This window comes from Myxocyprinus asiaticus, chromosome 1, assembly GCF_019703515.2.
Source record: "Myxocyprinus asiaticus isolate MX2 ecotype Aquarium Trade chromosome 1, UBuf_Myxa_2, whole genome shotgun sequence".
Lineage (NCBI taxonomy): Eukaryota > Metazoa > Chordata > Actinopteri > Cypriniformes > Catostomidae > Myxocyprinus > Myxocyprinus asiaticus.
Window position 1 is genome coordinate 5946416 of NC_059344.1, and position 15254 is coordinate 5961669.

The 15254-nt window shown below is 43.7% G+C and overlaps 1 protein-coding gene across 1 annotated transcript in view; it reads left to right on the forward strand.

Moving 5' to 3' along the window:
• The window catches only part of LOC127420418 (protein inturned-like), a 51197-nt gene that overhangs the window by 19542 nt on the left and 16401 nt on the right, over nt 1–15254 (forward strand). Inside the window, exons 5-9 of the mRNA XM_051662737.1 lie at nt 7140–7258; nt 9701–9790; nt 11259–11336; nt 13417–13600; nt 13800–13853. Of these exons, the coding sequence (XP_051518697.1) occupies nt 7140–7258; nt 9701–9790; nt 11259–11336; nt 13417–13600; nt 13800–13853 (525 nt within the window). The remainder of the gene's footprint in view (nt 1–7139; nt 7259–9700; nt 9791–11258; nt 11337–13416; nt 13601–13799; nt 13854–15254) is intronic.

The window sequence follows — 15254 nt, forward strand, 5'->3', positions numbered from 1 at the left end:
GGACAGGCCGTCTGCATTGTCGTTGGCTGCCCCCGCTCGGTGTTGCACCTTGAATTGGAAGTCCTGGAGGGCGAGGAACCAGCGGGTTACCCTGGCAGTAGAGTGCTTCGTTCTTGCCATCCATTGCAACGGGGCGTGGTCAGTCAGCAGAGTGAAGCTCCGGCCCAGTAGATAGTATTGTAGCTCCAGGACGGCCCACTTTATGGCCAACGCTTCCTTATCCACTGCAGCGTACCGGTTTCGGCAGGGGTCAGCTTCCGGCTGATGTACACTATGGGGTGTTCTTCTCCCTGTTGGACTTGGGACAAGACGGCCCCAAACCCCGTATCCGAGGCGTGTGTTTGTAGGAGGAAGGGGCAGGTGAAATCTGGGGCGTGTAGGACCGGAGCTGAGGCCAAGGCGTTCTTCAACTTCTGGAAGTCTTCCTCTGAGGGGCGGCTCCATTGCACCTTCTCAGGCTGCCCCTTCTTGGTCAGGTCTGTGAGGGGACAGGCTATAGTGGTGAGGTATGAAGCATCGATAATATCCCGCCAACCCGAGGAATGCACATACCTGGATTTTGGTGGTTGGTTGGCCAAAGGAGCGTACTGCCTCCACTTTCTGTTCCTGGGGCATGATGAGACCCCTTCAGATCTGATATCCCAGGTAGCATGCCTCCGATGCTCCTAGGTGGCACTTCTTTGGATTGGCGGTGAGTCCAGCTTTCCTCAGTTCGGTCAGCACCCTCCGCAGACGGTCTAGTTGGTCCTCCCACCACTCGGAGTGGATTACAACATCATCCAGGTAAGCCACCGCATATGTGTATCTCGTGTGGATGTCCATCATCCGTTGGAAGGTGGCAGGTGCCCCATGTAGACCAATGGGTAGCACCTGATACTGCCAGTGGCCACTAGGTGTGCTGAACGCTATCTTTTCCCTGGACGATGGGGCTAGGGGTACCTGCCAGTATCCTTTGGTCAGATCCAGGGTGGATATATATCACGCTCGGCCCAGCCACTCGATGAGCTCGTCCACTCAGGGCATGGGGTATCCGTCAAAGGTGGAGACTTCAATCAACTTCTGGAAGTCGTTGCAGAAGCGGAGGGTGCCATCGCCCTTCGGAACCATCAAAATCGTGCTGGACCGGGGGCTTCTGGACTCTTCGATGACCCTGAGTTGTAGCATCCATTGCACTTCCTCTTCTATAGCCTGTCGGCAAGCCTCTGGGACCCGGTAGGGACGCTGCTGCACGATGGTCCCAGGAGGTGTGCGAATTTCATGATGGATCATGTTGGTCCACCTGGGGCAACTGGAAAACACGTCACTGAACTGTCCGACCAGGGCTTCCAATTCCTTCCTTTGATTCGTGGAGAGTTGGTTTCCCAGATCTACCACTGGGTCCTCTGTTTGGGTGTATCCAATGACCCATCTCTCGGGATCGGTCCAGCGTTTGAGGAGGCTAATATGGTAGATCTGCTCCGCTGCTGGATGCGATACATTACCGGCCCTGTCCAGTTGGCCAGGAACTTAGACGTGGCACAAGGGATCAGCACCAGGACCCGGTCTCCGGGGTGAAATTCACAAGCTTGGGCAGGGCGGTCATATTTGCGCTGCTGAGCCCGTTGGGTCTCTGCCAGATGTTCGCACTCCAGGGGCATCACTTTTTCGATCCTCTCTCTCATCTCACGTACATGCTCAATTACTGTTCGGTGTGGCAAGGGCTGTTGCTCCCAAGCCTCCCGGGCGATTTCTAGCAGGCCCTGGGGCTGGCGACTGAACAGTAACTCGAAGGGTGTGAATCCAGTGGATGCCTGAGGCACTTCCCTGATGCCAAACAACACGTAGGCTATCATGAGGTTCCAATCGCGCCCATCCTCGGTTACCACCCACTTCAGCATCTGTTTTAGGGTCTGGTTGAAACACTCCACTAATCCGTCCATCTGGGGGTGGTAAACCAAGGTGCGGAGTTGTTTCACCTGCAGCAGCTTGCACACGTCAGCCATGAGCCGGGACATAAATGGAGTGCCCTGGTTGGTGAGGATCTCTTTTGGGATGCTGACTCGGCTGAACAGCAGGAACAGCTCTCGAACGATGTTCTTGGAGGTGGCTTTCCTCAGTGGCACTGCTTCGGGGTACCGAGTCGCATAATCCACTGTGACCAGGATGTGTTCATGTCCCCAGGCAGACTTTGGCAGTGGTCCCACCAGGTCCATCCCGATGCGTTCGCAGGGCACCTCGATGATGGGCAGGGGTATGAGGGGGCTGAGGGTAGGTCGTCGTGGAGCCGTCCTTTGGCAGACCACGCAGCTCTGGCAATAGCGCCTCACTTCCGCGTCCAGTCTGGGCCAGTGGAACCGGTCCCTAATTCGTTGGGTGTTGTTCTCAATCCCTAAGTGCCCGGCCACGGGATGCGAGTGAGCCAACTCAAGCACGGTCTCCGTCTTCGTACGTGGCACCACCAAGAGGCGTTTCTCCTCGCCCCGCCTGTGAGCGACACAGTAAAGCAGACCATTTTCCACAATGAAGTGAGGAGAGGGGTGGGGGTGGGAAGTCGTACCTTGCCGTTGACTACTCCTCCCCGTTGTTCCTTGCCGAACGTGCCCCCCTCCGTTATCTGTTGGAAGAGGTCAGAATATACATAAACTCACCATCTCGCTCGCTGTTAGTGGCCAGCAACACCGGGCGTCTCCGTGGTCTTGGACGGGATCCCCTGTGGCGTTGCCCCCGGCGGCTGGCAGGTTGGACAGATTGGGCCAACAGCTGTTTGAACCCCGGCCAGTCTCGTCCTAAGATTAGGGGCACCGGCAGATCTTTGACAATCCCAGCTTCCACTGGCCAGCTTCCTGGTTCGGCCTTGATGGTAACTGACCATGTTGGAACGTAGCGCTTATCGCCATGCACACAGGTGATGGGGATTGAGGCTTTGCTGTGTGGTCGGGGGGAAAGTATCTGGGGCTGGGCCAGGCTTACTGTGCTCTGGAATCCAGGAGGGCTTTCACACAGCGGCCCTCGACCCTCACCTCCCTTTCCGGGGCTTCCCGGGGCACTGCTTGGTGAACGATGCAACCTGCCAGCCAGGCTCCGGGGGGTTTGGGTCCTTGGGTATGGGTTCCTCCCGAGCGGACAGTGTCGCTGGTCTGCTTACTGGCCGCGAGGTGCCCTCCAGTGGTCGCCTTTCCTGGTGCGTTTTCCGGAAAAAGGTGCCAGCTCTCTCTCCGCCAAGGGCTTGCGTCGCCTCCACCAGTCCCACAGCCTCCACCAGGGCGGTGAGAGTCTTGGGGTTCCACATTCCTACAGCCCGCTGTTGCATGCGGGGGAGGGACCGGAGGAACTTGTCCACCACCACTCGTTCCGCTATCTGTACTGGTGTCGGTTTCCCGGACAACAGCCGTAGACGTGCTAGACGGGATAGCTGCGAAACTTGTACGCGGGCGGGAATCATGCACCCATTCATGGAAGTGCTGCACTGCACATACTGGTGAAAGCCCCACCTGTGCCAAGATCTCATTCTTTAGCTCTTTATAGTTGTCAATGGAGGCTGGGCTGAGTGCGTAATAGGCGCGCTGCTCTTCCCCTGTTAGGAAGGGCGCAAGCATTCTCGCCCACTCACTCCTATCCCACCCCTCCCTTTCTGTCAACTCGAATGTATGCAGATACGCCTCCACGTCACCATGCTCCGTTAGCTTGGTGATCAGCTGACTAGCTCGGGCACGGGGTTCGGGGATCGGTACGTGAGCAGCGGCTTCCAATCGCAGCTGCATGAGCTCCTGTTTCGCCCACTCGACGCGCTGAAAGCTGTTCCGTGATTTGTTGCTGGCGGAGGGAGATGTTCGCAAGCTGACGCATGAACTCTTCTATTGTTTCCAGAGAGAGAGCTGGACCTGTGGAAAAATCAGATGGAGAATTGGGGTAAGTTTCATTGTTTCATTTTCTTCATTTCAGCCAGTATTCTCCACCACTGTGGCAGGATGAACGAGGCACAGACAATTATTCTTAAGTGCACAGTCCCACAAAGGGGGTGTTTTATTGTGACAATAGATAAAAGAGGAACTTAATGGTGCGAGGTGTCTTCGGTGCAAGGGGCGGGGTGAGCGTGCCGGGGTGTCTGTGTTCGTGAGTTCTGTGTTTATTGAAGCTTCCACGGAATGCATGCTGTGATCGGCGCTCACTCGTTGTTGGAGTCTGGAATTGAGAGAGAGGTGCAATGGAGCCGCCCCACAGAGGAAGCCTTCTAGAAGTTGAAGAATGCCCTGGCCTCAGCTCCGGTCCTACACGCCCCAGATTTCAGCTGCCCCTTCCTCCTACCAACAGATGCCTCGGATACAGGGTTTGGGGCTGTCTTGTCCCAAGTCCAATAGGGAGGATTAGTTTTATACTTTGGAGTTAAAGCTCCCCGTCTTCCTCTTCCTCTGGCGTTTAAATCCCCTCCAGCTGATAGTTCACAGGTGATGCCGATCAGTGTCTGCATTCCACGGTTGATTGGCAAATGAGCTCCAATTCCAGGGCGACACTGAAACGCACGGGATACTCGCCACATTATTTAAAAAGTTAAATAATTATTCATATTAATAACTTATTTAATATTAATTAAAGGGCCAATTTTACATGGTAAATAAGTGTGATTAATTTTATAAAAAAATAACACTTAATCTATTAAGAAATGTTCCTACCGACTGAGCAATTCAAGTTTGATGTACCACCTCCATGTTTTTTGAGTTTTCGTCAGCATGTGGCAATAGGTGTAACTCAAGCAGTACAAGCAATGTGCAGCTTAACAGAATGCAGGGGCTCAAGATTCTGTTTTTAAAGTTTTTAACTGCATTTAACTTGACACAGCATTCTAAAAACTTGGCCAAACAATAATATATGTCTTTGAGTTATCTAAGACCCTATTATTATATTATAATAAATGAATATTATAATATTGATTATATATTAAATTATTTTGATTATTATATATTGAATTACCTGTATTTGGGGGGCCTTTTTAAGATTAATTCAATTCAATTAATTCAAATTGGCATATCATGTAATTAATTAAATTTTTAATCGATTGACAGCTCTAATATTAATATCATAAAATATATAATTTTTATATAAATATTAACAAATTAAATTAAAGCAATGGCATGTAGCCTTCTCAATTAAGTAAATATTGCTTTCAGTAATTTAGCTTTTCTGAAGTTTTCCAAGTAATGATTCAAGTAAACAGTATAAAATAAAGAACATAGAAAAAAATGACAAGCAGATAAAAACAATAGAACAAACATAAGCAAGGTGAAGTTTGTGCCTTGAGCTTGTGAGAGCAGATCCCTCCTCAAGGAATATCAATGTGGACAGAAGGGAACACATACTTGCATGAGCTAGGGCATCCCAACCCAGTGGAGCTTGAGTCATGGAATACCAAAATGTACCAAATCCTCTGGGCTGTCTGAGGATGAAGTCTTAATTTCCCTGGTCTGACTCCCTGATGCAGGAGCAAGTCTTCCCCAAAGATCAGGTAACCAGGGACATGTATCACATGTATTGATAGGAGATGAGATTTGCTTCAGAGGAGAATTCAACATGCCAGAGCAAACATCAGGTGCAAACGATCTCCCCCATGGCGATTTATGCAAGGGGGAGTTTGCTTGCACGGTAGTTCCTCCGATTGTGCTTAGAGCAGCCAATCATCAAGGTAGTTAAACACTCGGACGTCACTCAGCCTCAGTGGAGTGAGTGCAGCATCGACACATTTGGTAATTGTGCAGGGAGCCAGGGACAAGCTGAAGAGTAGGACTTTGAACTGGTATGCTCTTATCTTTATTTGGGGGCCTTTTTTATAACCTGAAGAATGGCCTGTGGCGAGAGGCTATTTAAACATGACAGTATGCATTTTTCAGGTCTATTGACACAAACCAGTTGAATGGACAAACAAAATCTGTATCTGAGTAAACTTGAACGGAGACTTCCTGAGTGCCTCAAGTCCAGTATGGTCCGCAGCTCACTGTCCTACTTGGCAACTAGAAGATACGGCTGTAGAAACCTTTGTAAGCATCGCATGCAGGCACGCTCTGTGGCGCATCTTTTGTGAGGAGACACTGTACCTCTGAACGTAAAACCAGCATGTCTTGATCCATCACTGTGGAGGACAAAATGCAATTGAAGTGAGGCGGCCACCTTGCGAACTGAAGTACGCAAGATAATAATTTCAGGGACACATAAGAGTGTGTCCGGGCATTCTTTGGAGCTAGAGTAAACTGTTCTGTAGGCTCTAGTGCCTGCTTCAAGGTCCTCAGACCATCAGGAATGCTTGCCTCACCCAAAAGTAGGTTTTCCAATGGGACAAGAGACAGGAAGCATAATTCTGCATTTTGACCATGGCCGTTGTGGTCTCACCTCTATCTGGGGGAGAGCTAGAGATTCAGGGGTGCTTTGCCTCATGAGCCATTGCCCAGAGGAAGATTGCGAGTGAACCAGCTGTGCTACAATGCCACCTTGCCTTGGCAAGATGTACTCGTAGGTAACCAATTCCTTCTTGCATGACTGGAATCTCTTGGTCAAAGCACTCATTACATCACCAAAGAGTCCCCGCTGTGACACCGGAGCATTGAGCAGACCTTGACAAGCCTTGTCCTTGTCGCATATCTCTTACAAGTTCAGCCAGAGATGATGCTCAACACACACCAGGCTTCCCATAGACCTACTAATAGCCTGGGCAGTAGTCTTGGTAGCTTGGTGCGCCAGATCTGTGGCGTGACACAGCTTTTTGAAGGATTCACTGTCCTGGCTGCTTTTGTCCATGTCCTTCAACAGGTCTGCCTGGCAGGCCTGTAAGACCGCCTTGGTGTGCAGGGCCAAACCAGTCTTGTGAGCTGGCGACAAATCATCTTCAAAATCTCTGCTTTCTGCATTCCATCCTTGCTTACCTTGCCCATGCGTTCCCTAGGGAGCCTCAGAGGTCGGATATCGAGAGGAGAGGGGACCCACAGCAGCTTTCCAAAAGAAAGCGAGCTGAGAGCAAAACGTATTGAGGTTCATGTGCTCACAATAAACAATCTGTCTCAGTGAGCGCCCCTAGTATAACTATTGATTAACGATTGTGCTGGCTATTACCAGTACTCTGGTAATATTGAACTGGGGTCACAACTCATATTAAACCAAAGTGTATTTCTTTATAGCAGGAAATTTTGTACCAGTATCCAGTGTCTGAGGCTTCAACCCAGCTGAAAGCTGTGAGAGGGATTTTTCTAACACTCTGTGACATGTTGGAGAATGTCACTGGAGGACAGATAGTGAGGTAAGTGCAACAGCTGACTGAATCTAGAACATAAAAATGCTATTGGATCATGAAGGCAATACAAGTGAGATTATACAGTTGGTTGTTTACAAGTCTGATATATTCCCCCAAAAATGTAAAATTAAACTAAATTTCCTGTCACTGTGTTACTACAGAATGAACATGATACATTTGAGTAAGGGTGATATGTGGTATGGTGGTATTTTAAAAAGCCTTGTAATTGATGTTGATGTGGCAAAGTGTCTCCTCTGTTTACCTCTTCAGTGCTGTTTATAATGTCGGGGTTCTCTAGCAGTTTGAGAGGTTCAACTTCTTCCACAGCACTTTAAAATATATGAGTCTTTGTAGAATTAAAATGGGGTGCATGAGATTTGTGGTCTCCTCCCTCCTCCGAGATATGCTGCATCTGGAAATGTAGGCAGCTGACTTGCTGCCTTCCAGCCTAATCAGTTAATGGTTTAAGCAACAACGTTTTTAAATAAGTGGAACTCTTAAAGGAATAGTTCGCCCAAAGTTTAAAATTCTCTCATCATTTACTCAACCTCAACTTTCTTCTGCTGAACACAATCGAAGAATTTAGAAGAATATTTCAGCTCTGTATGTTCATATAGTGTAAGCGAATGGTGGCCAGTCCTTTAAAGCTCAAAAAGGCAGATAAAGGCAACATTAAAGTAATCCATAAGACTCCAGTGGGTTAATCAATTTCATCTGTAGCAATCCCATTCGTTTTTTGTGAGAACAGACCAAAATATAACTCCTTTTTCACTATAAATGTTGACAGCGGTCTCCTTGGTGATCATGATTTCAAGCTTGAATACACTTCCTATTGCGCCATTTTGTGCTCTGCACATGCGTCAAGCATTAGGAAGTGTAATTGAGCTTGAAATCATGATCGTGCCTAAAAACTGCAATGGCAAGATGTACAGTGATAAAGGAGTTAAATTTTGGTCTGTTCTCACCCAAAACTGACTGGTTCATTTCATAAGACATTGGAATGGAAAAATCCAAATTGTTTCTGTGTTTTATTTATTTTACATTGAATTACGTTGTCTTTTTATTTGGCGTGACATTTATTTTGGTAGAGTGAGAGCGTGAGATGGAGTCTGAAAGCTTGTGAGCTGGCAACCCTGCGCTAGTTGGCGATAAGAAGTGTAATCAAGCTTGAAATCATGATCGACTGCTGATGTCAAGATTTAAAGTGAAAAAGGATTTTTTTTCACCAAATTAATTGGATTGCTTCAGAAGACATGGAATACACCACTGGAGTCTTATAGATTAGAGAATTATAATTTTGGGGTAAACTGTTCCTTTAAATCATGTGTCTTGTTTAGGAGAGTTATGCTGTTACTATTTTAAGCGATCAAACTTACGGATGATGCCTGGTGGATGAAAAATTAGGCAAAAACTTGCATTGAGGGAGGGAGCTGAACTGTATCTTGGAACCAGAATATTGTATAGACTTTGTGGCAGGCTCTTTTGACTTGGGCAGTTAAGCAACCACCCAAAGCACCCTGGCAATAGAGCACAACAGTATCTACCCACTTTTTCTGCTGCCTGGGTTCTAGAAGTATTTTTTCTACTTATTTTTTGCAAAGGCTTTTAATAAAATCCTTAAGAGTTCTTAGCTCTGAACCAAACCAACCAGCTCTGAGGTGAATTACAACATTGCAAACTTTAATTTGAAGGATAAACTTATTTAAAATCGGACAAAAAGACAAAGGGACAAGCCTGTGTATTCACTGTCTTTCATGAGGGCATGAATTACAATCCCATGAAGCAATGCAAATGATGTAATCAAATTAAATACAATTTAAAAATATAAACCTGATTTTAAGTTGTTGATTGTAAATATAGAAACAATATATTTAAATTTTATTTAAAAATATTAAGATATTTCCAAATATAAGTAGATTGAGAGTGTCAGAAGACAGTCTCGATTGCATCATTCACAGTACATCATGCGAGCGTGTGGTCGCCGCAGCACTTGTTTGGCCCACTTGGTTGGCCGAGATTCTCTGATCAGTTCTCTTCAGGATCATGGGTATTGTAGTTCGTTATCAGAAGTTCTGCAGTTAAATGTGATTTCTAAAAAATGAAGTTGAAATAACATGGACTGGTGGATTCAGCCGTACCATATGCCATCGATTAACAACCTAGGAGTTTCTGGCAAATTGTCATAAAAGATTTATAAGTCATGTTAAAAATTTAACTGTTTATTGAAAAAATTTATTATATTTTTCTTCCAGATCCAAACTGTTGCGCTCTGTTCCATTTCGACATTCATTCAGAACACCCTAGCAACCTCAAAGCAACGCACTAAATACTACTCAGAACACCTTAGCAATCATACAGCAATGTCTTGGCAACCATCACCAACACGTGGCAAGCACTGTTCACGTTTTCTTCACAAAATGTAAAAATGTAATTTCCTTCCCTTTACAGTTCCTCACTGTTGCTGCAGAATCAGTTGGTTCATGTGGGCTACTGGAAGGAGGGAAGCAATCTGCTGGTCATCGGCGTACCTGCCAGCAGGTAATCCTTATCTTTATAAGAATCATGTCTGCAAACTAGTTGCTGCAATAAATGTCATTATAATCAGCTTAACTCCTAACACTGAACTTTGTTAACACTAAATCTTTATAGGCATCTGATGATGGCTAACTAATTACAGTTTAATAATAATAATTATCATTTGCAAACAAGTGACTTTAATCTATATCAAAATTGTAATAGTTGTAATATTTTTTTACTTTTGTTTTAACTGCTGACATCTAACATAATAATTGAAAACATTCTACCTGTTGACAGTTCACAGTAATATTTTTCAATTATAATTAATAGTCTTTATTGATCCATAACCCCACAGTACATTCATGTTCTTAGATTTTTTTTTTTTGTTTGTTTGTTTTTTTACACCACAATGAAGAATAATCAGACATACTGTATTTTTAAAGATATTTTTATTAATTAAAATTTCATAGCTTGAATTTTATTTGAGTGTAGTTTATTTAATTACTATTGTTTAATATTTTCATACATTTAAATTTAGTTTAATTTTTGTACTCTCACTTGATATGAAGTTGTATTAATGGTATAGAAGAAGTTTTAATTTACATAAGGATGGTCCCACCTTATGATGGCATCAATGTTTTAATCACATGACCAGCCGAACGTGCTCCTTTTATCAGACATTTTCGGTTGCAGAATTGGCACCTGTAACTGAAAACATTTGCATGATGCTGCATCCTCTTCTCATCAGTAAATTTTTGCAGTTTAAATATATAACTAAGGCTGTTGATTTAATATGTTAATTCAATGCAGTCATTTTTTTATAGAATTAAAAAGCTATAGAAATTTACGCAATTAATCGTGCCTCATGTAAGAATTTATTACAACAAATTTCAGTCAGCAGGGGGCAGTAAGCGCAACTCCGACTGTACAGGTAATGCACAGCTGTACAGACAACAAACTGACAGCTGCTCAAAGACGCATCAGAATACAGAGGTCACGAGACACGTTTTTCAAAGTTACAAACTATGTTTAACTTGGCACAGCATCCTAAAATTTAAACAGTTATGGCTAGAGATGCTGAAAACCAGTGAATTGTTATGTAACCACAGGGAGACGCTCCAAAAGCATGCGTTCTGTGAAAACAGTCCGAGTCTGTGATAGGCTTATGTTCAGTATGGAAATAAATCAAACAATATATTGACTTCTAAAGCCTATTTTTGTATTGTCTAATCAATGTTTTACTCATCTGCCACAGTAATGTAACTTGAATTATCTAAATTATTATATATATAGTATTTATAATCATTTTTATTATTGTATATTATCTTGTGAATCTTGTGATTATTATATTATTCATGAATTATCTTTATTTGGGGGCCTTTTTCAGCAAATATTGATATGTGCAATTAATTTAATTCAATAAAAAAAAAAATTATAGGCTAACTGTCATAATTGTCACATTTCTGAATAATCTCTACTGGTCCTGCAGGGTTCCACTGCTCTACCTGCAAACAATAATTGAAGGAGTCGTCCGAACACTCAAGGTCATGTACAGCTCACTTAACAGGTAAGTCATAGTCTCCGCCTCAGACGTTACACACATGGACCACCCCCAAGGCCATTTATACCTCTAATGCATATTGCACACAAATATTGCAAGATGACAAAAGGTGTTTTCAGAGTTATATCTGTTGAGAAATCTTTACTTATGTCATCTGTATGCACAGAAATTTTCTGACCACAAAGTCAACACACATTTTCCACTTATTTCTTCAGCGTAGTCTGAAATTTCTCGGCCTCATCTGCGGCACCATTATGTGAATGAGCTACTACTTTGTTTCATGCTGGTCTATTTTATGGTATCATCAATTTCAGATTGGCGCACCCCTAAATGACACATAAAAAGCTAACTGTGGTTGATCGCTTTACATGTTGTCAGATGGTCTCTTTCTGTCTAAGTGGCTGGTTCCTGGCCAGAAAAAACTGTAAAGTGGAACAGACTTTATGCTGATATCCAAAAATCAGACTCTTTGAGAATTGTTGGGTCAATACATTGCTGTACTGCTGTATGTCATTGAATCAGATGTGTCAACACAATATTCTGTCAGGTCCACTCACATTCAGAGTCGCTAACCTTTTAAATGGGTCATATCATACATGTTTTCCATCCATCCATCCAAATTTAGCATTATTGTGGCAGATGAGTAAAGCATTGATTACACAATACAAAAAGTGGCTTTAGAAGTCAATATATTGTTTGTTTTATTCCCATATCATTAAACATAACCCTAGAGTCGACAGCAATCCAATGTGCAGTTGAATTTGTCAATATGTCCCGGTCTCACAGGGCATTTTCTTGCATTCCATCTATGATATTTTTAATTATATTGTTGGCTTATGTACATATGAGTCAGACGGACGCTTTTGGAGCATCTTATTGGTTTTCAGCATCATAAACGCTGCTTTTTTTTGGATGCTGTGTCAAGTTAAAAGTAGTTGAAACTTTAAAAACCACATCTCTAGATCCCTGCATTCTGTTGAGCTTCATCCAGCTGTCAAGAACACATTCTGTGTGACCGGCTCTCATTCTGTCTGTGTTGCTTGTGAGGTTTGTTGAGGCGTGCTGACTGCTGACGTGGCTCGTTAAAGCAAAAGTTACATTTATTTCAAGCTTGAATGCTCTGGTAGGTAAATATATACTTTTATTACAGAATTTGCGTACAGGTCAGGAGGCATAATTAATTGTGTTCATTTTTTGATGTGTTATTTTTAATATAATTAATTACAGTAAATAATTGCATTATATTGACAGCTATAATTATCATTAGTTCTTCTGCATTAAAATCAGTTAGGAGTAATAGTATCTTCCTCCTTAGAAGTTTCTGAACACTCAAGTGCAGGTCATTGGTGTGCAAACGTGGTCATAAAAACGGTCATACAGTATGTATGTTCATATGAATTTACGTATTTATCTGATGTTGGAAAGTTGTTGAAATTTGGAACAAGCCATTTATGCAGTTTGGTTTCAATAAATGTGGTTTCAAAAATAGATCAAGAATTTTCAGACTTCTTTTAAACTTTAATAGGCCAGAGACTATTTAGCAGATGGGCCACTTCTATTAAAATGAATAGGAGAAATTGGAACGCCCAACCAAGGAGCTCTAAGCGCCCAACCGTCAACAGATGTAGAAAAGAAGTCCCACCTTACAGGTAAAAGAGACGATCGCTTTTAGATATAGGCATCGTTTGTCAATCAACTGGAGAACACACATGCGTATTAGCTATACGAGCCTGGAAAATTGCGTTTTTTAGCATAATATGATGTAAAGAAGCACAATTTATGATACCAGTTTTCAGATTTTACTGATGATTTGGAATATTTCATTTAAACGTAAGCTCGGCAAGCAGTTTTTGAGATTACGGCGTTCCCCCATTCAAGTATATAGGAGCTGCACTGTCATGACTGGAAATAACCTCCCGGGAGTATTCCAAAGATGGCTGCCAGTGGACTGACTTGCTAGAAAGACTTTGATTAGACTCCTTATGATATGACCCCTTTAAATACGTATTTTTTTTTGTTTTTTTTATGTTTTTTTTTTATTGTTATTGTTTTAACACAGTTGAAATCATTCTCTCTTTCTTTTCAGTGCGTTCTGTGAAGTGGAAAACGCTCCTCGTCTAGATCATTTCTTCTGCCTGTTATTTCAGCAGCTTATCCAGCCCGCCTGTTTGATTGATAGCTCTGGACCACCCACCCCAGACATCTCAGGGACCCTCTTCTTAGATGGCTTACCAGCTGTACGCTGGCTCACTTTACCACCTGATATAAAGGTTTGACTACCAAATGACAGTAGTTGATGCATGAGCTCCAAAATTTTTGAATTTTGTCCCACATAACGTTTTACACAAATAGAGTAGCACTGACACTATTAGCTCATCTTTATTGCATGTTATGGTATGTGTTCGACCCAGATTCTTGAAAATAAAATTAATAGATGACAGATTTTCTGTGTTTTGACTATATCTCCAGGTTGAGGTGGACACTGTCTTATCAGACTTTGAGTCTTCAGATTTTGGTGATATGGTGAGTCAAGTCATGTGTTTCAGATAACTGGTCAGAATCAGAGATATGCAGAGTGAATACTAAAGAAAAGCTTAGTGTTTGTCACTTAGAAATAAGAACTAAAACTTTTTTGGAGTCACGTGACACCATGCAAGGATCGGACGTGTGAACGGCGAGCTCTGCGCACATTGCTAGTTTTAACACTTTTAATGACATAAACCGGTGAGATTCGATTCACTCTGTTCCATAACTGTTCTAGGAGGACAATATGTCAAAGAATTCAAAATCCCTCTGGCTCTGGAGACATTAAAGACACTTATGTGCTCAAGCTGAAACCCCAGAGCAGGCCGCGAGCCTGGGAGTCGATTTAGTCGGAGAGGTGCAGGAAATGCGGCGAGAGATGCTGAACATGTCGGCAATGCTGACAGAGGTCATTGCTGACTTGGAGGATCTTGCTGTGATACGTCGAACAATCACTGCCATGGAGGCGAAGTTCACTGAGGTGGTTACAAGAGTGGGGGATGTCGAGAATCAGATCGATTATCTGGAGTCATCTGAGAGGGAATTATCTGCTGGACATGGTGTCTGGAGGACATGGAGAACCGTAGCCGGCGGAAAAACGTCCGTATCATCGGAATTCCTGAGGCCAAAGAGGGACAGGATATGGTGAAATTCCTGGATGGGCTCTTTCCGAATCTGCTCGACATAGCAGGCAGTAAGCTGGAAATCGAGCGAGCTCACAGGGTTCCTGTTTGGCGATCCACAGAGGGAGACAGGCCCTGATCAATTCTGGCCAAATTTCTGAGATCATCCGATAAAGATCTTGTGTTACGCGAGTCGAGGAGTAAAGGAAGACTTTCATGGAAAAACCACAACATTTTCTTGTTCCCAGATTTTGCAAATTTGACGAGAGAAATGTGATCGATTCAAGGAATGCAAGAAACTTTTACATCAACGGAAGGTCGCTTTTCCACTGATATTCCCGGCCAAATTGAGAATAGATGCTAAGGATCGCCATAAAACATTCACATGCCCACAGCAAGCGATGTCCTTCATAAAGTCAATGGAGTGAGTCAGTCATCTTGTGGTACTCACATTGCAGCCGAGTGGACTAGCTCACTGAACATTCGCTTGACTGTTTGAAGAATCTGTGCGCTCTTTTTGTGCTGGTTCCGCCTAGCGGCTGGAGTTTATTTTGTAGAATAACACACCTTCAGGACAGTTTTATGGATGAATCTACGTGCTCTTTGTGTTTATTCTGCCTACTGGCTGGAGTTTTTTTTTATAGATTATCTTTTGCCATGTAATTCTGTCTCACTCAATTTGTATAGAAACACCGGACTTGAGTAATCAGATGGCAAAGTTGTCACGGGGGTTCTCGTAGGCGTGCATGGACTGTTTGAGTTTGGAGGGATGGACGCC